General features: G+C 37.4%; 5 protein-coding genes across 9 annotated transcripts; 2 read left to right on the top strand and 3 right to left on the bottom strand.

Annotated features, from left to right (window-relative positions):
- The first annotated feature begins 368 nt into the window (after positions 1 to 368).
- LOC113750007 (alpha-L-fucosidase 1) lies at positions 369 to 3,861 on the top strand. The gene is made up of 3 exons (XM_027293912.1): positions 369 to 1,168; positions 1,831 to 2,067; positions 2,968 to 3,861. The coding sequence occupies exons 1-3, from the start codon at positions 546 to 548 to the stop codon at positions 3,719 to 3,721; spliced, it is 1,614 nt and encodes a 537-aa protein (XP_027149713.1). The 5' UTR covers positions 369 to 545; the 3' UTR covers positions 3,722 to 3,861.
- Positions 3,862 to 4,104: 243 nt separating this feature from the next.
- On the bottom strand, positions 4,105 to 9,784 carry LOC113773940 (protein N-lysine methyltransferase METTL21A). Of its 5 annotated transcripts, none has more exons than XM_027318556.1 (11): positions 9,680 to 9,784; positions 8,779 to 8,813; positions 7,414 to 7,480; positions 6,846 to 6,911; positions 6,513 to 6,606; positions 6,306 to 6,422; positions 5,981 to 6,081; positions 5,627 to 5,701; positions 5,440 to 5,532; positions 4,667 to 4,991; positions 4,105 to 4,580 (listed from the first exon to the last, which is right to left on the bottom strand). In XM_027318556.1, the coding sequence occupies exons 2-10, from the start codon at positions 8,790 to 8,792 to the stop codon at positions 4,677 to 4,679; spliced, it is 942 nt and encodes a 313-aa protein (XP_027174357.1). In that variant the 5' UTR covers positions 8,793 to 8,813; positions 9,680 to 9,784; the 3' UTR covers positions 4,105 to 4,580; positions 4,667 to 4,676. The 5 variants fall into 5 exon arrangements, with proteins under 5 accessions (XP_027174357.1, XP_027174443.1, XP_027174483.1 ...); XM_027318642.1 differs by having other exon boundaries at positions 4,105 to 4,576; XM_027318682.1 differs by having other exon boundaries at positions 4,105 to 4,542.
- Positions 9,785 to 10,497: 713 nt separating this feature from the next.
- On the top strand, positions 10,498 to 12,146 carry LOC113748984. The gene is made up of 3 exons (XM_027292601.1): positions 10,498 to 10,839; positions 11,007 to 11,127; positions 11,869 to 12,146. The coding sequence occupies exons 1-3, from the start codon at positions 10,555 to 10,557 to the stop codon at positions 12,039 to 12,041; spliced, it is 579 nt and encodes a 192-aa protein (XP_027148402.1). The 5' UTR covers positions 10,498 to 10,554; the 3' UTR covers positions 12,042 to 12,146.
- An 881-nt stretch (positions 12,147 to 13,027) lies between these two features.
- On the bottom strand, positions 13,028 to 16,159 carry LOC113765440 (serine carboxypeptidase-like). The gene is made up of 8 exons (XM_027309654.1): positions 15,831 to 16,159; positions 15,110 to 15,281; positions 14,689 to 14,808; positions 14,453 to 14,596; positions 14,221 to 14,371; positions 13,867 to 13,955; positions 13,505 to 13,763; positions 13,028 to 13,401 (listed from the first exon to the last, which is right to left on the bottom strand). Exons 1-8 carry the CDS (start codon positions 16,157 to 16,159, stop codon positions 13,181 to 13,183), a joined length of 1,485 nt encoding a protein of 494 aa, XP_027165455.1. The 3' UTR covers positions 13,028 to 13,180.
- A 1,229-nt stretch (positions 16,160 to 17,388) lies between these two features.
- Positions 17,389 to 20,976, bottom strand: LOC113765356 (serine carboxypeptidase-like). Its single transcript, XM_027309539.1, has 8 exons — positions 20,584 to 20,976; positions 19,395 to 19,563; positions 19,019 to 19,138; positions 18,680 to 18,823; positions 18,442 to 18,592; positions 18,223 to 18,311; positions 17,862 to 18,120; positions 17,389 to 17,763 (listed from the first exon to the last, which is right to left on the bottom strand). The coding sequence occupies exons 1-8, from the start codon at positions 20,925 to 20,927 to the stop codon at positions 17,543 to 17,545; spliced, it is 1,497 nt and encodes a 498-aa protein (XP_027165340.1). The 5' UTR covers positions 20,928 to 20,976; the 3' UTR covers positions 17,389 to 17,542.
- Positions 20,977 to 21,738: the final 762 nt, after the last annotated feature.

The raw sequence follows: 21,738 nt of genomic DNA, 5'->3' as shown, positions 1-21,738 counted from the left end.
CAAATTAGGATGTATATATAAAAAAAACACATGCTTTTTGCTTTCCTATTCATAATCTATTTCTTGCACAAACATCTTCTTCATAAATAAATGCTCTACATTTACATATACTATCTCATATTTGCTTAATCTACAATCACTACTATAATATTCAACAAAATAATAACCCTCTATTTATGATTCTTTCTACTTTATTTTATATTCCTCATCACTCTACAACACTATAATATGGGCACCCCGCGATAGCCGCGGGGTCCAATGCCTAGTATGATTGTAATTTACGTTGCCATCTCCTTCAATCAAAGAAAGATATTCAGGAGTTGGACCAATTGGTTGATTCCTTAAAACTTGGGACCTTTGGTTTATCAATAAAGCAGCTCAACATTGCACCGTCTGTTGTGGAGTTTCACCTGTTACAGTAACACGAGATCTTAGCCAAATTTGATTAAACAATTAGATTTATATATATTGTTTTCTAATATCTAGTGCAGTCAACCCCCTCTACTTGGTCTAATTGCCCAGAAACTGGTCTCCTTGCCTGGAAAATGATCAAGAATCCCCGCGCCAACCCTGATGAACCTTCAATCCAAAAGCTCAAATTCAAATTCAAGCGCCCCATTTTGTCAAAACCCCAACAAATTAGCATCCTCCACCTCCTAATTTTCACTCTTCTTCAATCCTCACCTTCACTAGCTTCCCTGCACCCAAAGCCGCCCCCACTCCCAATTCTCCCAATCCCAAGTGCACAGCAGCTCTCATGGCAGCTAACAGAAATGGCCCTGTTCCTGCACTTTGGAACCAACACTTTTACGGGCTCAGAATGGGGTACAGGCCATGTTGATCCATCAGTCTTTAATCCCACTAAATTAGATGCCACCCAATGGGTCAAAGTGGCCAAAGATTTTGGCTTTTCTAAAGTTATCCTGACTGCTAAGCACCATGATGGGTTCTGCCTCTGGCCTTCTGAGTATACTGATTATTCGGTTAAGTCTAGTCCTTGGAAGAATGGGAGTGGTGATGTTGTTGGGGAGCTAGCTGAGGCTGCAAGAATTGCTGGAGTGAAGTTGGGGCTTTATCTTTCTCCTTGGGATAGGCATGAGTCTTGTTATGGCAAGACTCTTGACTATAATGAGTATTATATGGGGCAAATGACTGAGCTCCTCACAAGGTATAAAGTCACTTCCTTTATGTGAGTACTTGTATTCTTTGTTACCGTTTTTCCGGGATTGTGCCACTTCTGGGTGTTGTTGCCTGCTGTGCGGGAGATATTGCGTGTGATTTTAATGCTGTTTTGGTATGTTATTTGGGTTATTACTGGATTTGTAAAGTTGGTTTTTTTACTTGATCAGCTGATGTTTAGACAATTATTGAAGCTATTTTTCCTCTTTGGTTCCCTTTTTCTGGTTGAATTTTTATCTTTTTCTTGGTGTGATTTAGGTTGATTAATGGGTATCGTTTTCAATATGCTAGTCCGGTGGAAGATGGGTGGGTCATTTATGCATAACATGGCATTCTGGTTATTTAGAAGTATTTTGTGCTCAAATAGGAGCTAATGCGAAATCATAGGGTAAACGTTTGCGTTATATCATTATCAACCTCATTAGCCACGAAGCAAACTATTTTATGGAAGAATTTTGTCTACTGGAGTGTAACAATTTCGGAGAGGAATTTGCACCTTTAGATAATGTCTACAGTTATAGGGATTGCAGTATGCATAACTCGATCTGAACTTGATATGGTTCTTTATAATTTAGACCATAGCTAAACTCCTTCCTCTTTTCTCTTTTTGTAATATCCCTGTTACTTTGGTTTACTGTAACCGAATTGCAGATATGGTGTGGTGGAAGAGGTTTGGTTAGATGGAGCAAAAGGTGAGGGGGAGAAGGATATGGAGTATTTCTTTGAAGATTGGTTTAGTCTTATTCATCAGCTACAGCCTAGAGCAGTCATTTTCTCAGATGCTGGGCCTGACACTAGGTGGGTGGGAGATGAGGGTGGTTATGCTGGGAATACTTGCTGGTCCCTCTTTAACTGCAGTGCTGCAAAGATTGGTGATACTGATCCAAAGTGAGTCCTATTGTTTTGATCTCACTCTGCATTTGATATTATGCTTACTTTGAAGCAACAAACCAAGTCTGTGCTCCCCTTTGGCCCCCGATCATTCCTTTTTATTTTTCCTTTCCCTTTTATTTCAACCAATTCATTTTTAAGCACTTGTGGTGCGTGTGCTGCCATTTGATTATCTGTTTCTCAGCTGATGATTGCTTAATCTTGCTTACGCTCAGTGGAATGAAAGTCTTTGTGCTGTGGCCTGTAGAAGAAGTTTAATTGGCTAATATTGCAGTTTCCGTGCAATTTTTTCCACCGTTAGATTTCATTTTAACAGAAAATTAAATATTTAAATTTGACATTTTGATATGTCTAAATAAAACCAACTGCATGCATCTAAGTTGGAGCCTCTTGATTTGTATTATTAAGCTTAGCGGCCTCATGTCTTCTGCCATATAATATAGAAGGTGCTGGCAAGTGACATGTGTTTCAGTTAGCTGTTCAAATTTTAGTGTAGAATGCATGCAATCGGGGTGTTTCCTCATCAACTTTGATTGGTATAGGATTTGAGGCTTTAGTTAAGGGGACTTGGAGTATATAATGGAGAGCTTTCAAAATGCATATGAAGGAATTTCCTGTCATCTTTTATTTATGAAGGATATGTTGTTATCTTGAATTTCCTGTTACTCTCACTAAAGTAACAATGCATCATGGTTTTAGGAACCAGCTTATAAAATTGAGATCTGGTTTGGAATAGCAATAGATGTCCCTCTAGTATCAGCAAACAACTAGATACAGTGTAGCAGGCAGCTAATACAAGTCATATATTTGAAACATTTCCATGCTGCGTTTTCTCAACTTTACCGATGCTTATTGGAACTTCAGTGGATATTTCACTGTCATGCACATGTACAACAGATATTCACAGGAGGGAGACCCCTTTGGCTGTGACTGGGTTCCTGCAGAGTGTGATGTATCAATCAGGCCTGGTTGGTTCTGGCATGCATCTGAAGTTCCAAAATCTGCCAGAACTCTTCTCGATTTGTACTACAAATCAGTTGGTAGAAACTGTCTTCTGTTGTTAAACGTACCCCCAAACTCTTCAGGCCTGATATCTGATGAGGATATTCAAGTCCTTCGGGAATTCAATGAGCTCCGAAGCTCCATATTTTCCAATAATCTAGCAGAAGGGGGTCTTCTTTCTGCCAGCAGTGTCCGAGGAGGTTTAGCAGGTACTAGGTTTGGCCCTCAGAATATCCTTGAGAAAGGTATCTTGTCTTACTGGGCTCCTGATAAGCAGCAAGCAAACTGGGTAATATATTTAGATTTTCAAGAACATGTTACTTTCAACGTCTTAGAAATTCAAGAGCCAATTCATATGGGGCAGCGGATTATCGAGTTCCATCTAGACATTTTAAATGAGAAAGGACAATGGCAGACGGTGATAGATGGCACGACTGTGGGATATCGAAGGCTGCTACAATTTTCTATAGTTGAATCCTATCACTTGAGGCTTGTTATAGACAAGTCTCGAGGAGACCCTCTGATTGCTTATGTGGGAATATATCTAGATTCATTTTCCATAGTAGGATATGCCACTCATAAAAGATCTAATTCTTTCTTCAATAAAGCACTCAAGCCCTTCAGCAAGCTAAAGCTATCCAGTTTCTAACTCTTTCCCTTTGTTTTGGCTTGCATTTGCTAGAATGTACAGGAGCTGATATTTTATCACTAAAAGCTGCTGTTAATTGTGTTGTATATCTATACTTTTGACAATTACTCAAGGAAATCTCATCTACTCTTGTGAAGTAATTCACTCTCTCTTTTTTTTCTTTGAGAAATAAACCAAGAGAAACCTGCATTAACTATTATTTGATCTCCTTTGGGAGCTTTTGGGAAGTCTTCTTCAGGGGCATAATTGAAAATGAACGCCTTTGGCGACTAATGCACATATTTTTGGTTTGTATATGAAGTAAAAGCTGAACTGAGACTGACTTATCGCTAGATTAATCTTGTGTCAGACATTTGAATGGGTAGCCAGGAGGAGGATCTTGATGCATCAACCAAAACACAGACAGCCCTCCAGACGCTCGTACCATATCAAGTAAAATAACAGAAGTTTAAACGAAAGGAAGTTTTGATAACTGTAAATGTAGCATTTACAGGAATAAGATCATATACTCATTAAGCATTAGCAGCCATAATAAGTAAGCATTCCAAACTCTCTTTTTTCACCATATATTGAACATTGAGGTAGATGCAGCCTACAGATGATTGACAAATGGTGAAGCATCATCACAAGGATGAGGAATCCAATTTGCTTAGGCCTGTTCATTGATAATGGCAAGTAATTGCAGAAACTTTTCCAGTTGCAGAAGCAAATCTAATGGCCTTGTGTTGGAGGTAATCCAGATATGGTAGCACGGAACAAGGTCCAGTGTCACAATTCAATAATCTATTGGAGCTCCATTCTTTCTTCATTGCTTTAGCAGTCTAATGAAGGAAAAAAAACACGCCATTTTAGGTGCTGCCTACAAAATAAAACAAATTCAACTTTTGGACTACAGTAAAGCTAAGGAAGAAACATGCTGTATAAACTTGGATTTTTGAAACAAACCTCATATCTTCTAGGATATTTTGATATCGCGAAGCAGCCGAGCAGCCATAGCACCATATCTTCTTGCTTCCCATTCACTAAGCTTTTTATCCTGGAGATCGGGAACTGGGACTATGCGTCCACTGGCATTTTCAACTTCAACCTCAGTCACCTCATCAACTCCACAACTAGCGTCGCAATCTTCATCTGATCCATTTTTAATTGGTCCAGTTTCAACCTCTTCAATTGGTTGATCAACACATTCTCTTGTGATTTTTGTTCTTTCTAAAGGCTTTAGGTTCATAATGTAAAGTTGTATACTTGGGTGTTGGTACTTATTGTCCATCTAAATGGAGAAAAACACGCCTTCGTCAGTATATGAGAATGGACAGTATTCTCTTTCAGGCATTAAGGTCACACGCTCAAACTGATTAGTCCTTTTTTTTAATTACCAAAAATGATCTTAAAAGGATTTCTAGGTACAAAATTAGAAAAACAGCTCATGATAAAGAGTCATCTTCAAGTTAGAAATCTGAAACCAAGAATTGCAAGGTCAGATTTTGATGATCCAGTAAAATTTCATAAGCCTATTTCTGGTTGCAAAATCACCCATTTTGAAATCTTCCTTGCCGGATTTTGATCTTGCTGACCAAATTTAATGCTTAAGCTTAATACTGATACGTCAACTGAAACCCATCAAGTACTAAATTCCAGCATACTCAATGACCACAGACAAAAAGAAACAGATAAGATCATAAAACGAGTAAACAATCATCCTAAAAGACAGGACATACCTTTGCTCTAGGGACAATTTTCACCTCAAAATTTCCCTTCCACATTTCCATCATTCTTTCATGGACATTTGTCGAACGAATTTCATATCCCAACTGAAAATGAAGTGGCAGCATGACTAACAAGTGAATTCATCACTCATAAGACAAATTGGCTTCTGAAAAAGAAAAGTACGAAAGATAACAATACCAAAATTGTGGTTTTTGGTCCAGACAACGCAAGGATAGTTTGTAAAAGTGGCTCCAAGAGATGCTCCGCATAAACCTTTATGAAAATTAGAGAACCTCCAATTATGCAGTTGAAAAACTAAAGCAAGATTGCAGTTACTCTTCTCCATTTACTCTGTAATGAACAGTAATGACATCTAGAGGAACAAAAGACATCCAGACGAAATGACGTAAAATGAGGGACGTCCAGAGAAACTGGAAAAAGTGAAAATAAAAACAACATCAAAATTTTTTTTCTTACGCAATTTGTTATCTCCAAAAACTCAAATTTAGCAAGAACAGTTGTCAGATGAACTTAATTTAGGACGAAACATACAACATCAGTGCCAATGATGTAGTCGAATGGCGGATCAACAGCCTTTATATGATCTTCATTACCCCAGTTCAGCTCTGCCACCCGGATGGAGCCAAAGGAATCTGCAAAATCCTGATTCAGATTAGGTCCAAGCATGACCTGTACCTTTTACATCAGAGACTTAAGCACCACTAGATTTCTATGAGATCTACAATGGGATGAAAAGAGTTAAGCAACTAAACTTTTGTTTTTTATTAAAATCAGAATGAGAAAGCACATAAACAGAAGTTCACAGAGAGACTAGAAGGATCACTTGAATGGTCCAAAGACCCAAAGGCGAGGGTACCTGATCCAGAATTCATCTGCACTATACTAGAAGTATTGCGTTCAACATTTCTGATAAGCAATGGTAGAACCTCAGTTTGATCAGTTGAAGTGACATCACATCCAAGTAATGCCATGCCTGGAGAAGGGAACCCACTTCAGACTATCAAGGGATAAGATATAAAAGTAATCTACACAATGAGAAAAATGGCAGGCAAAAGAAACTCACCAAACCCTGCAACTCCACAGCCTGCCCCAAGTTCAACCACGCGTTTTCCTCTCAGTTTAGATGGGGAAAACCTTCCCCTTCTACAATTTTTCTCCTGGATATCTCTAACTATTACATTCAGGTTTGCAAATACCAGCTTATTAATTGAATAAACCAACAAGTGGACTCATATCATGGTCAAATGGAACAAAAACCAGAAGAATATCAATAACGTTTTAGCTTTCATAACTACATTGCTGCAGCATTGTGGCTCAACATAACACTGTAAATTGAAATGCCATTGTACTTTGGCTATTCAGATAAGCAAGCAAGTGAAAGTGACATGAATATTACCAGAAATTTTGCGAATACCATTGATGCATCCCACACTGTGGTCCCTAAATGCTTGGAATTGGGATCCTACAACAATACAGACAATACTAAATCTGAAAATTAAGCTACCAAGATCCAGGAAAGTACATGAATGCTTTTGAAAAGAAATAGCAGTAGAATTGAAATAGTGAAAGCAAAAAGAGGTGCAAAATAGTTAAGGCACAATAAACTAATACTCAAAGGCAGAAACTTGACATAGGCTCTTGAACACTAAACAATCACTGCATACAATCCTCAAAAGTAAACCAAGGAAAACATAATTCAACCAATTGCACCTGTCTTAAAATAAAATATTAAGTTCCTCTATCTGTGGTAATAAATTCAGGAAAAACAAGTATTTCCAATTCCATTGAATTTTTGCATAAGAAGAACCGAATCAGATACAGTTCCAAAAATCAAGATTAAATTCTCAATTGAATTTAAAGACTCAAAATGACAAAAAGCACGTAAAGTTATAAGAGGAAATGACACGTTTGTGTATCTAGAATAACAAAACAAAAATTGCAACATTGTGTCAAGAATCTAGTACCTGAGAAAATTGAAGTTGGTGGCCAAGAACTTCAAATAAAATTGCTGAAGTATCTGGAGAATTTAGCCTATAACAGATAGTAAGTATTGTGTAAGCCTAATTATTTTGAAGATTAATACAATGGAAGGAAGAACACAAATAAAACCTCCATGTTCAAATCACATGAACAAAAAACAATTAGTCAGAAGTCAGAACCCAAAGGAATATACTTCACAAGCTGCTGACAGCATAACTTTTTACTTTTTTGGGATGACAAGCAATTAGATATGCTCAGGACTAGCTAAGAACGATCTATAAATTCTGACGGCAAAAGAATAAAAGCAGGAAATAGCATAGCGGAGAAGTCTAGGATACCAGACAAAATTGTGAATTTTTCAAAGTTCACTGACTGTTGCATGTTCTCTTGTTTGAAGGTATCAAATTCATCAAAATCAGTTTTCCTTTATTTTCATGTTCTATAGGTGCCACCTTTCATCATATAAGCTTATTGCAAAGCTCTTATCACATTTTGTTAGTTTTACAATGTTCAATACTTCAATACACTATGGGAGACCTGGCTTTATTGTTAAAATTTCCTTTCTGTGGCATAGTGTGGTAACCAGAAATCCAAATATAGTGTCAGGATTTTGCCTGCCACTTATAATCCTTTAAGTAGCATCTTTCAATCCATAATTACATAAAACCAAGAACCACAAATTTTCAGTTAAAGGTAATCCCTTGTCATGTTCCTTCAACTGTCATTGCTTCTCTCTTTCAGAGCATATAACTCACAGAGTACGTAATCCACCTCAAAGCAACTTAACAAGAACGGACCACTCAGTGAAGTTTTATTTCTATAACTGCAACACCAAATTCAATCCAATTTTAGAAATCTTAAGTAGTCCATGCTACTTAAAATGGAAAAAAAAAAGTTACTTAACTCAGTATTGCTAAATAGAAACGGCATTTAAATTTTTGAGGTCATTCTTCAAATAATAAGAAAACCTCGCACCCTGTAGATTTCATATCATTCTAGTCTGTCTTGAGTGCAAATGATTCAAGGCATGGAAGATTGCCCTAAAAGGGCAACAATGTGCCTTATCAATGCTAGATTATTTCACCTTAGAGTACTTTTCTTTAACCAATTGGATAAGCAAAATATCCTTTTCTTTGAAACTATTTGGAACTGAAGTGCAAAGCAAAAAGGAAATATGACTCCAATCTCATTGGACAACATCACCAGAACCTGATTGACTACCAATATTAAGAATTAAAGTCACACGAATCCCCATAAATGTGCATATTCAGATGATATTACACGTCACCATGAGAGGGTTGAAATAAAGAGACAAGTAATAACTCAACCAAGCATGATGACTGCTATACCTGTCAGGCTCCATGGACCGTCACCTGCGGCTTAGCTGAAACATAGAGAAGAAAAAAAATCAGATCAAATTGAGTTTCTGCCTTACATCCATGAGATTCCTGAGCAACCAAAGTTCCTTTTCCCTTAAAAAAAAAAAAGTGTTTGGTTTCCCAATTGGTTACTGATATTCACGTCTGCAGGACTGAACATCTCTGTTAGATGACTGCCGACATAAAGTTCCAACATTTCTTCTCCAAATTCCTTTGTCATAATCACAGTCTTCACAGAGGTAACAATGGGTACATCTATTGGCAGGGGATTGGAGGTTTCATGAGTCTTTCACAGCAACGACCAACAGCATTGAAAATTATGATCTTTGAGGAAGAAAAGTTCGATTAGAATAAAAAGGTCTGAAACTATGAAATCTTTGTTTGAGCTGAGTTGATGAAGTGCTTTATCATTCAACCAAACAATGGAAAAAAGCTAAAATTATTTTCAACTCTTGAAAATTACTAAATACTCTAAATCACTTTTATTTACTTGCACAACCCTGAAAAAGAAAAAGACTAAATACTTTGATCCAGAGAGAGAGAGAGAGAGAGAGAGAGAGAGAGAGAAACAGTATCCTGGCACCATAGAGATACTGAAGTTCTAAAAACATGTGTTGCAAGAAAAAAGAAAAGATTCATGTAGGATTGGTAGAATCCAGCACTGTTCTTCCGACAATGAGAAATAGATGCCAAATTCAAAACTGAGTTCAAGTATTCGCTCATCCCACTATTTAGATTCCAAAGAAATTCTTGTTTTTGCTGGAGAATTTAGGAAAGGATAAACGGGGTTCCCACTCGGGTTTCTCCAGAACTAATAGATGGCACCATTAAAAGGAAAAGTACATATTTATATACACAGATGCCAATATACCTAAGCTGATACTTTGAGTCTGTCTGCAGCTTTGCTTGCTTATTTTTCAACTTATCAGCGGCTGCCCTGATCAGAGGGAATGCAATAGCAACTCCCAAAAGGTTTTGTTATGCCTTCTTATCAGACCGAGGTCCCATCAGGCTTGGCACAATTACAATTACCTCTGACAAATACCTCTAAATTCTACTTCTTGCCCCTTCAATCATACTTTTTCTCCAATATCCACCTCCATACTTTAAGAAGTTTGAGCTGAAGCATTAATAGGACACCAGCTTTAATGTACTTCTAAAATTTGTCTGGCAAAAAAAAGAGGGCAACTTTTGTCTGGCAAAGTATAAATTATTATTGTGCATACTTTTAATCCATTGTAGATACATGTGAATTTATAGAGTTAATTGGGTTTTGAGCGGAGAAATCTAATATTTTGAGAGATATGCGTTTTTATTTTCGCTTTAATTGTGTTAAGCAACTCCTACTTAAGCTCATGCATTGTCTTATTAGTACAAAATTTATATTTTGTAAAAAAGCATTTAATTCAAGTGTGACTCAATCATTAGCTGTTTGATGTAAGTAACCTCCCTAATAATGCAAATTACCCTGCATTTGTTTTTCTGGGACACAATCGGACAGAATTATGGGAAAGGACCGGAGCACGAATTTAGGCAGCCAGCCACTAAAGTACTAAAAGCGTTTCAATCTGAAAAAAGCGTGTCCGCCAGAAGACAAACAAGAAATAAAAGCGGGAGCTAAGGCAGAGCAAGCGGAAATTTTCACTCGAGTCTTCTATTTCAAGTCCCAGGTGAAAACGGAGGGAACTTTTCAGTTTAGAACAACCTAAAAACTCTCCTAGTCATTTTCCTGCCTCCTGCGATAAAATGAGTTCTGAGTACCCAGTTAGCCAAACAAATCCTAGAAAAAGACCCATTACAGAAGTTGATGAGCCAACCACTCTAATCTGCACAGTAGTAGCCATTGATCACACCAATCTCTACTACAGAGTTTGCTCTGTTTGTGAGAAAACTCTCCCTGAAGCCACCCATAAGAATGCTACTATTAATCCTTGTTCTTCTTCAGCTTCTTTGCCTATTTGTAGATACTGCAACTTTAAGAATGCCTTTAATCCTGGTTCCTCTGGTTCCAAACGCCTCTTTAAAGTTCTTGTAAGTAATTCATTGGTTCAAGCTTTGTTCTTTTTCTGTTCGTATAATTGAAAAATGGGTACTTGAGAAAATGACCAAAAAAGGTGGGATTTTTGTTTTACTTTCTTTTTCACTGGAGTTTTTTGGACTAATGTGATACGGGTTCTTGGATGATTTGGATTTTGCAGATGTCTATAGCTACGGATACGAAGGTATTTGTGGTGGTAATGTTTGACAGGGCTGCGAGGGTTCTTTTTGGTTGCTCTGCTGATGAGTTTTTTGATTTTGCCAAGATTCACCCTTTTGCTGGTACTGTAAATTTTATCTCGCATTTTGTGCAATTAATATGCATAAGATTAACAATTTGTATTCTGAGCTCATACACGGAAGTAACTTGTTGAACCATGACTTTTATGCTTACATGAATCGTTTTCTGACTAGCTTTATGCCATCTTTTTCTTGTACTTGGCATTTTCAGCTTTTTTGCTACTTATGTTAAGAAGAGGGAATTTAGTTGAAACATGGCATCGTGTCATTCGACTCATTCCTAAACCCAAATTGTATATATTCCAATTAATGATTTAAAAACCTTGATTGGCTTTGCGAAGGTGTCATGATAAATTTTGTTTTCCTGATTAGCCAAACTGGAACCTATTTGTTATTTTCACAACAATTTCTGCAATTTAGTTGCCTAGTGAAGATCTTAGATGTTTGTACTGCAGCTCATGTGTGCAATGCCAGAAATTGAAAAAACACAGAGATATACCTTTCTTAGACGGTGGAATTCTATTCAAAATCTGGAAAATTGAAATGTTTTCAAGATTATTCTTCTCAATCACAGGTTATGAAGATAACCAGTTACTTCCATAAAGTGTCACATCTTACCTTTGTTTTTAAAAAAATGGTTATTGATCACTATAACTATGTGCATTTCTTTTAATTATGAAGCTTGCTTCCTGACTAGACAGTATACTCGCATATGTCATGATGCTCTAAAGAATTGAGCCGCTCTTTGTGACTCTTGTTGTTGACTGGGGTATCTTTGTGCAGCCACAACTGCAGGCAAGGTTCTTGAGGGTGAGATGTTAAGAGTGATGCTGTCAAAACCAAAGAATGGAAATGCACAGCATCTACGTGTTGCCTCAGTTGTTCCCTTACAGTCTAGTTTTCAGCCAGCAATTGTGACCTTGAGGAAACTGTATCAAGTAAGAGGTGGTTCTTAAGTACATCTGCCCCATTTGTATATGCTTCACCCATGGAGTGATTTTTAATTATTTTTCTTTTGGTATGCCACTTTGCTTTACATGAAATTTCTGGATTAACTTTCATTTTTGTTTCAAGTTAAAACAAAGTTTGTTGATGAATATGATCAGTTGATTGGAAAATTCTTTTAGGAAGGGAAAGAATGAGCAACTACCGGCTGCTCTTGATCTCTTTAAATTCAATGGCACTTCTAGGCAATGTGATTGGCTTTCTTTGAATTTAGTGATTCCCTGAATCTGTGGAGATGCTTAGTCTTGAAAGTGGCAAGAAGCGGGTCTCAGCAATCTTGCCCATTTGGGTGGATTGAGACACAGGATGATTATGAGTATTTGACAGTTGCACGTATCAGAAAATGTACAGTTGATGACTTGATGAATTGCCTGAAGGCTTTGAAGTTGAACTCTGGATAGCAGACTGGTTTAGGCTCTTAGGATATATCCAGAAAATGCGAAAATTGGCTTGCCTAGTGTAGAGCAGTCTAAACGATCTTTAAAAAAAATTCTTAATTACCAACTCGACTGATCTTCCATGTTATGCAACATCGGTATGTTGAAAAGTGTCAATGATGTTATAAGTGCTTTAGGGGCTGACAAGTATTGCAGTGACCGTAGGGCTTCCCTCTTGATGCATATGTTTGATTTTAATTTGAGGAATTAGTTAATGGCCGGATTATTCCTTTAGGAAGAGAAATCCATGAACGGCTTTATAATTACCATCACTCACAGAATGCCTATAGTCACCATTTATGTTTCCAAGCAGTAGTTTGTTTTATGTTTTGATTTCAGTAATTCTGAAGGTAGATCTGTTCCCTTTAACTCTATGCCTGTCTTGTTTTGGAATTCAACGTGGCATGACAAAGGCTAGTGGGTGAACATTGTATTTCAGTTTCCAAACAGTTATTGCTGCACATAATGGTAATTCTAAGCATCTTTTGGATGGATCTCTGTAAGATAACAACCAAAATCTCTTTGAATGTTTAAAGTAATGTTTAGATGTCATTTTGAAAATAAAAAGTGAAGACATTATGTATAAACTTTACATATTTTTTCAGCTCGTATGGGATAAATCACAATTTAAGTGCAGTTAACGTCCTTCTCTGTCAAAGCTTCCCTTTTATCCAGCTCTCTAACATTTCCAGTGCTGCTTGTGGCTGATCCATTGGGACCATGTGTCCAGCATTAAGTACCTTAAGAAAAGTAAGTGGACCATAGCCTTTTCGCACTCCTGCCTCGACACCATTTGTTGTAAATGAAGTATTAGGAGCAGCTAAATACGCTTTCTGACCAGACCATTCCATGGCCTGAACCCATCTTGAGTTTCCTGACCATGTTAGAACACAATGTTGTTAGTTGGCAGTTATCTTTACTGTCTCCCTTGCAATATGATAGTTAAATAATTCAGCTGAACACTAGATAAATCTTACCAAGCCAGTTGCATACTAGATCATACTCTCCTGCATACACAAGTAACTTGATTCCATCTTCGAGTAATGCTGGAACATCTACTTCAAGATTTCTCATCCAGTCATCAACCATTGCATCGTACACGGTTGAACTACATGAAACCCATTCAATGTGCCCAACACCTAGAGCTTCTCTCACTGTGTCCTGGTTCAGAAAATTCTCCACATTTGAAAAATCATAGCATAGTTGACCCTCACACTGCTTTCGGATGTCATAGTACTGCAGCTCGAAGATTAAAAGAAATCATGTCAGGAAATGAATCTGTGTGCACCTGTTTTTTGATACTTCTGTTATTGGAAAACTTAGGAAATTGCGTTCTTACATTTATATTTCCAGCACTACTCAATATATCATCGAATATTTCATTGCCCAGTTCATACGCCGTCTCACAAGAATCTGTGCCACTAGTGCCTGGCATTGAACTTCCAGTTAGTAAATAGAAACAACTGAGGAATGATCAGATTTTTTATCTTTTCCTTTTTTTTTTCTTTTTAGGAGGGAAGAGTTGGGGGGGGGGGGGGGGGGGGGGGTGATGGAGAACGGGATGGCAAAAGGGGTTTACGAAGATCATTCTTAGACCCCAAGAAATTTCTTTTTTATCTTCTTTCTTTACTCTCTTTTCGTTGGGATTGTGTTTTGGAGATATTAGGTCCAATGAATTGGGACTGATGATTACCGCAAGCTTCTATTGCCTCTTCGCACTCTGTGACGGACTCCTGCATGCCGTTGTAATATGATTGACTGATTAATTTATGTTCCAAAGCATAATCAGGCAATCCCTTGTACTGGATTAGTGGGTTTGTGAGTCCATTACCAATAGCGAAGCCCTGCTCAACCATGAATGAATTGTTAGAATCAAACAAAAATTAGTAAAATGCAGCTGAAAAAGTTTGCACTCAGAGGCACACCTTCAAGTTTATAAGGATTCCTTCTTTATTCTTGTTTCCTTGGTTAACTCGTCCAGCAAGAGCAGGAACATAATGCCCTGCATATGATTCTCCTGTTATGTAGAATTCATTCTTTGTATACTCAGGGTGCTTCCTAAAAAAGGCCTGTCAGAGAGGAATGTTCTTGTCAGTAGTAATACTGCACCATCACTATAGTTCCTACTTCGAGAAATACTACATCATTAGTAGAAGCCAACCTGGAGGAAGTCATACAGGTCATTGCTGACTCCTTTTTCGTCATGGCGAATATCATCGTTGCTGGAACTATAACTGAAGCCAGTGCCGGTTGGCTGGTCGACAAATATGATGTTTGATATCTGCAAAAGTTGCACTAAATTGTGAATGCAAGTGATTAACTAAAAAAATAAATCAGGATCCACAGAATGGACGTGCTGCGATGAGACATATGCCTGCGGAGGAGAAAAACAGTCCAGAAAGCAAGAAAAGTTAAAAATTGGACTACAAGTCATTTGGATATGTATGGATATTCTAGTATGTAATATCTGCAATTCAATCAATCAATTCTATTTACCCGTTTTGGTTTTGAAATGGAGAATAATGGGGCTAAATTCCAGACGAAAATGCGCAAAAAAAAAAAAAAATCCCACACCAGATTACCTTGTCCCAACCAAAATTATTCCACACAAGGGAGAGGCCATCAGTTATATGAAAAGGGCCGTTTTCATAGAAGAGAGCTAATTCACTGCTGCATCCCGGTCCTCCAGTCAGCCAGATGACAAGAGGGTCAGAGTTATTCTTCCTCCTCGATTCAAAGAAAAAGTAGAACATCCTGCGTGCAAATTAATTTTGGACAAGTTATTCGCATGTTGTAAGCACCAACTCAAGCGGTTATAGTTCGTACATTGAACATAATTAACTGAAGCCCTTAAGCTGATTCCCCCGCTCTTCCTGCTCTTTATAAAGATTAAATTGATCACCATCCATTTAATCTGATTTGTGCAAAGAATCCATTATATGCATGGCTAGCTAGTCTGCTACAGAAGTCCACTTCTTGATTATCAGGATCCCACTACTTCTACCCTCATGACTACGTATTTGACTACTTTTACCTTCAGGACTAAGAAGGTTGGTTGCTTTGGCTGCAATAAGATTTGTACCCAACAAAACTTCTTGTGCATGCGTGCTACTGTACTAGTGCCAACTATGTTCTCCTTTAACTGGAGATATCTACTGCAAATTTTATTGAGATTTTTTTAAAAAAAAATAAATATTTTCTTATAATGGAGTTTGGCAGGCTTGTTCCCGCAACATAATCAAAGAAGGAAAGTAAAGGGGAAAAAAATAGCGTGCAATGTGTTTCAACATCGGTAGTCTATACCTTGCTCCTACAGTGTGGGGAAGGTTAAAGTATCCAGCATGATGACCCAAATCTGCAACGCTGGGGTCAGGAGCACCAAGAATATTAAGCTTCAAAGGTTTTTCAACAATTCTTGAGTCATTTGCTGCAGCAAAATCATTCGCAACAATGTTAACGTCCTGCTTTGGATGCAAGTTAAATCCTCTAATGAGCCCTTTGGCTGGCGATACTCGAAATTTTGGCACTAAATAAGGGAGAGCTTTTTGATGGTTTCCTATTCTAGCTGAAAAAGTTGCAGGACCAAGGAGAAGTATGCAAAGGAGAAGAAGAGGAAGGAAAGCATTTGCCATTGTTGTTGATATGTACATGAAAATCTTAACTGATGGTATATATATAGCACTTATCAACAAACTAGTTGACGGGCTTCTCAGCGTCTTGCATGTCCCTTTCATTCCATCCGCGTTATACAAGAAAGAAGTCAATTAATTATGGAATGGACAAAGCAAAAATTTATTGTTCTTGCTGGCATATCAAACCAAGCATAAAAGGACAGGTTTCTATAAGTTTCTATATTATTGTTTAGCATTGTTTTGAAGTTAGTTTCTATCAAAGTTTCTATATTGTAATTTAGCTGTTATTTCTTTAATTCAATACTTCCACAAGAAACTCAGCAGTACTTTAGTCAAGTCAAGTCAAATTTTGAGTAATTTTATTGTTTAGAAATCAGTATTTTATAATTAGAAAATTTCTTGTGCTTGTAAGATTTGTTTACCAAGTCACTTAATCTATTATAAATAGGGAGTGTTAATATTATTATCTTTTGAGAACAGTGTAGGATTGAGAGCCTGTATAATTAATGATATATTGTTGTGGTGTTTTAAAATTTATGACCTCTTAGGGATTTATGGTGATTTTGTTTTTAGTTCTACAATTCTGAAAATGCAAAAAAAAAAAATAATAATAATAATTTTATTGTTAAATAAATTTTAACGACAGGATTGTTGGTCTGCTGGGCTGCTTATTCATGAATCAGGATGATGGTTATTGCATTCTTCCAACTTATTGAATTTTTTAAATTCTCAACTTAGCAGGCACGTAACAACATGGAGTGGTTATTATTAGAGGAACCAAAAACAAATTAGAAGTTTCCGCATTTTCTGTCGATAAAGCAGAAGCAGTAGCAGCTAGCAAGACAAACGGGAAGCAGTTCAGATTTGTTGTTACAACTTACAAGGCGTTCAGATGGAAGATTGTCAGCTGTCTGTTCAATTAGATTGAACAAATAGTAACGTCAACTCAACTTGATGGTTTAAGAAATCAAGACTCTGATTATGCCATCTAATTTTGATATAAATGGAAAGAAATTAGAATGAGAATCATCTTCGGGGCTTGATATTTTTGTTTCAATCGGGGAATGATTGGTTTTGGGCAGATTTCATTTCACTTGTGCCTCTCGGATTTTGGAACTCGACCTGATTGTATTGTCAAATTATTCTCATTTTGGTAAGAACCATGATCAGATTAACGTGAGTGGCGTACTTCCCTGTCTGAGTTTGGGGATCAGTAATGCATGCTGTCATGATCTTTATATCTATTTTTATATCTGCTTGACTTCCATTCCCAATTGCATAAATATATCAGTACAAAGATTGTGATGAAGCATTTCTGCTTGTGTTTCAGGTAATCCATCAACTAGTGTCTCGATGGAGAGCCCAGACTGAGCACTGGACCTTTCAGAGTTTGCCTTGTAGCCACCTCTGTATCATATCCAATGCCGCTTCTGGCTGATCCATGGGAACCAAGTGGCCAGCATTGTGTACTTTGAGAAAGATCAATGGTCCATACTTTTTTTGCAATCCTGCCTCCGAACCGTCTACTGTAAATGGAACAGTAGGAGCTGCTGAGTAATTCTTCTGTCCTGACCATTCCATAGCCTCAACCCATCTGGAGTTCCCTGCTCAATGTCAAAAAGCCATCATGTTTGTCGAATTAATTACTTCAATTCTTGGCCAAATCATATCGGCTAAATCATCGATGAATCTTGGAGCTTACCAAGCCAATTGCATATTAGATCATACTCCCCGGCGTAGACGAGCAAGTTGATTCCAGCCTCCAGCAATGCTGGAACGCCAACTTCAAGATTTCTCATGATGTCTGTGATCATCTCCTGATGCACCGTTGTACTGCAGGAAACGAATTCAATGTTTCCAACTCCTAGAGCACTTTTAACTGATTGCTGGCTCAAAAAATGCTCCACGTTTGAGAAATCATAGCATAGATCGCCCTCACATTCTTTTCTGATATCATAGTACTGCAAAGTTCAAAGATCAAAGCAATGACAGTTAGCTTTAGGCCCAAAGCCATGCCACTGATTCTTAATGATCTAAATAACAAAACAAATTTTCTTTCTCACATTTAAACCAAAGGCAATTGATAGTATGTCGTTGAAGATACTTTCACAAACTTGAAACGCAGTCACACAAGAATTTTCACCATTAGTGCCTGCCATAAGATTACAAATTCGATAACTTTGACACATAATGATTCAAAAACATTGGCATTGCTATGTCTTATTTTCTTGATACTATGCATCTAGAAAACTAATTAAGATGAACCAGAGGTTAGAAATTACCACAAGGTTTTAATGCCTTATCACAGTCTGCCACAGACTTCTGCAAGGTGTTGTAATCTGATTGAGAGATTACTTTCATATCCAAAGCATAATCGGGGTAAGCTTTGTACTGGATTCCTGGATTGGTAAGCCCATTACCAATTGCCAAACCCTGATCAATTATATGTATATTCTGCCAGTCAAATCCAAATCAAGGGCAAAGTTGGGTAGCTAAAATTTGATGAATTTTGGGACGCACCTTCAAGTTTATATAAGTTCCTTCTTTGTTTTTGTTTCCCTGTAGGACTCGGGAAGCAAGAGCAGGGATATAATGCCCTGCATACGATTCCCCCGTTATGTAGAAGTCGTTCTTGGCATATTCAGGATGCTGCTTGAAAAAGGCCTGTGATAGAGGAGCAATCATTCATATTAGTCCAATCTAGGCCATGATTTTTTGGTGCCAAATCACTGACTCATTATTGAACATAAATTTGAAATGGAAAGACAATTGCAAATGATAAAAATTCATTTTCGATTGGGAAATGTTTTACATCATTCAATTTCCAAGAAAAGCAGATAGAAATAAGAAGAACCCAACCTGCAAAAAATTGTATAGATCATTGCTGACACCAAATTCATCATGGCGAACGTCTTCCTCGCTTGAACTGTAACTAAAACCAGTCCCAGTTGGCTGGTCGACATATATGAGGTTTGATACCTGCCAAGACTTTCTACCATGAGAATATACAGCATGATCTTTTTTTTTTTGGGCTCTTTAATTGCCTATTCTGGCGTTACTTCGAAAATGCAATACCATTGTCATAGTCTTGTTCTGAGAACCAAAAGATTCTATGAAGAAGCTCCTCTAGATACATATATTTTCTAGACCAAGTTAACGACAATTCGTACATGAATAATATGATCAAAGAATTGGATAAAAATGAAAGGGTTAAGTGGAAGATAGGATCGAATACCTTGTCCCAACCAAAATTGTTCCAGACGAGGGAGAGGTTGTTTGCTATCTTGAAAGGGCCATTTTCATAAAACAATGCTAATTCACATCCACATCCTGGTCCTCCCGTCAACCAAATAACCACAGGATCAGTCTTATCCTTCCGCGATTCAAAGAAAAAGTAGAACATCCTGCAAACCAAATAACCATTATTAGTTTTGGAAGCTTCCCAGCAAATTTGCTTCTTTAATCCATCAAGTTGCTTAAACAATTGTTTGTACCGAATAGCACAACATGTACTGATATAATATTACATGTATTGGTCCTTTTTTTAAATTTAATTTTTCTGTCATGCAGAAAAAGGTAGCAATACAAACCATTTTGTGCTTATATGCAAATCTTCAAAAGTTCTTTTTTACATGCCAAATCAAATGATTGAAATGGCAGAAACTCAGTTGGTACATTGACAATTAATCCATTTTTTGTCAAAACATAGCTATGCTGGTCTAGTGGATCCATAGAGGGTAGCGTAGACGAACTGGCAAATATTTAGTCACGAGCCGAATTCTCGAGGGGGGACAAAAGACAATTAATTAATCAAAAGTGACTGATGTCAATAGTGCAAGAATGGAATATTATAATCCAATGATTAACGATTTTCTTTCCCTTGTAATATGAACCGATTTCAAAAATAAAATGCTTAATTAAGAACCCAATGTGGCCTAATACTATTTTATTGGACTAGAAAGAGACAGGTTCATAAAAGTGATAAAACTAAACATTTTAGAGTAGAATATAGGCTGAAATTTTAACTTAATCTAGAGCGGGTGTTTCATGACTAGGAAAGCACTAGTTTGACAAACCATCATAGAACTATGAACCTAATCAAACACAACATCCCATCAGAATCACCTAGAGACCTTTTAACAATATGTATAAAAGAATGTGATCATGTTCAGTTGTCCTACTATTTCTACATCCACCACCCCACTTAGCCTAGCTAATCCTGCTCTTATTGTAACCTCTTAATCTGGGGAGTGGGGACAATAATGCTCACGAGTCATGAATCATAATCAAACAAACATGTCATAATCAAAAATGACAACCATAAACTCAGTTATTTAACTAATTAAATCTTTTTAACTAAGACATTTTGTATAGCCCCGAAATAAACATCACTTTAATAGTGTGTTAATCATACAATTATGTACCTTGCAGCTTTAGTGTCGGGAAGCCGAAAATAACCAGCATGGTGTCCCAAGTCTTGAACAGTTGCCCCAGAATCACCGAGAACGGGGAGGTTTAAACGCTTTTCAACAACACTCGTGGCGGCGGCGGCCGAGTTATTCCCGGTGTTAATGTTGATGTCGTGTTCAGGAAACAAGTTGAGTTCCCTGATCAACTTTTCCGCCTGTTTCTTGGGGAAGTTTAACGTTGAAGACGGCAAGAGATTTTGGTCATTTCTTGTCGCTCGAATTGAAAAGGTTGGAGAAGGACTGCTGAGAAGGAGAATAAGGAGAGAAAGAAAGTGAGGAAGGAAAGATGATACTACCATGATGGCTTTCTGGATTGGTTCTTGTATTGTAGAGATGATTTGTGTGGGAGGAGAAGAAGTGAATATGTGAAACGGCTTTTTCGGTTAGTGATGATTGTGGGTTTATATATATTTATTAGAGGTGGCAAAATGGGCGGGATGGGCGGGATTTGCTTGGGTTTGAGATCGCCGAGTCATATGGGTTTCTTGGGGAAGTTTAACGTTGAAGACGGCTTTAAGAGATTATGGTCATTTCTTGTCGCTCGAATTGAAAAGGTTGGAGAAGTACTGCTGAATGAAGGAGAATAAGGAGAGAAAGAAAGTGAGGAAGGAAAGACTGATACTACCATGATGGCTTTCTGGATTGGTTCTTGTATTGTAGAGATGATTTGTGTGGGAGGAGAAGAAGTGAATATGTGAAACGGCTTTTTCGGTTAGTGATGATTGTGGGTTTATATATATTTATAGTGCTTTCATCGATCATTGGGATTTTGAATTAGTCTATTAGTGTGGTCACTCGTCAGTAAAGCAATTAAATTAAAGAACAAAACACCAATCAATACAACAGATCTCCGTTTATCCGTCTCCCAAATCCAATTGTATCCGCAATAATTGGTGGGATTAATTTGTGCCAAGTGTTGCTTAAGTGACAAGGTATAAAGGTGGCAGGTGTTAATTTCTTAAAAGGAAAAATATAATAAATAGGGAAAAAAATATTGCTAAGGGGCAATAATTATGAGTTCCTACAAATGTAGCCGATAGAAAAATCTACAATGACTTGGAAAAATGTAAATTGTTGTATGGTAATTTTGTATTCTGAATCAGCCACGTT

This window comes from Coffea eugenioides, chromosome 1, assembly GCF_003713205.1.
Source record: "Coffea eugenioides isolate CCC68of chromosome 1, Ceug_1.0, whole genome shotgun sequence".
Lineage (NCBI taxonomy): Eukaryota > Viridiplantae > Streptophyta > Magnoliopsida > Gentianales > Rubiaceae > Coffea > Coffea eugenioides.
The sequence above is the reverse complement of the archived record's forward strand: the minus strand, read 5'-3'. Positions and strand labels throughout refer to the sequence as shown.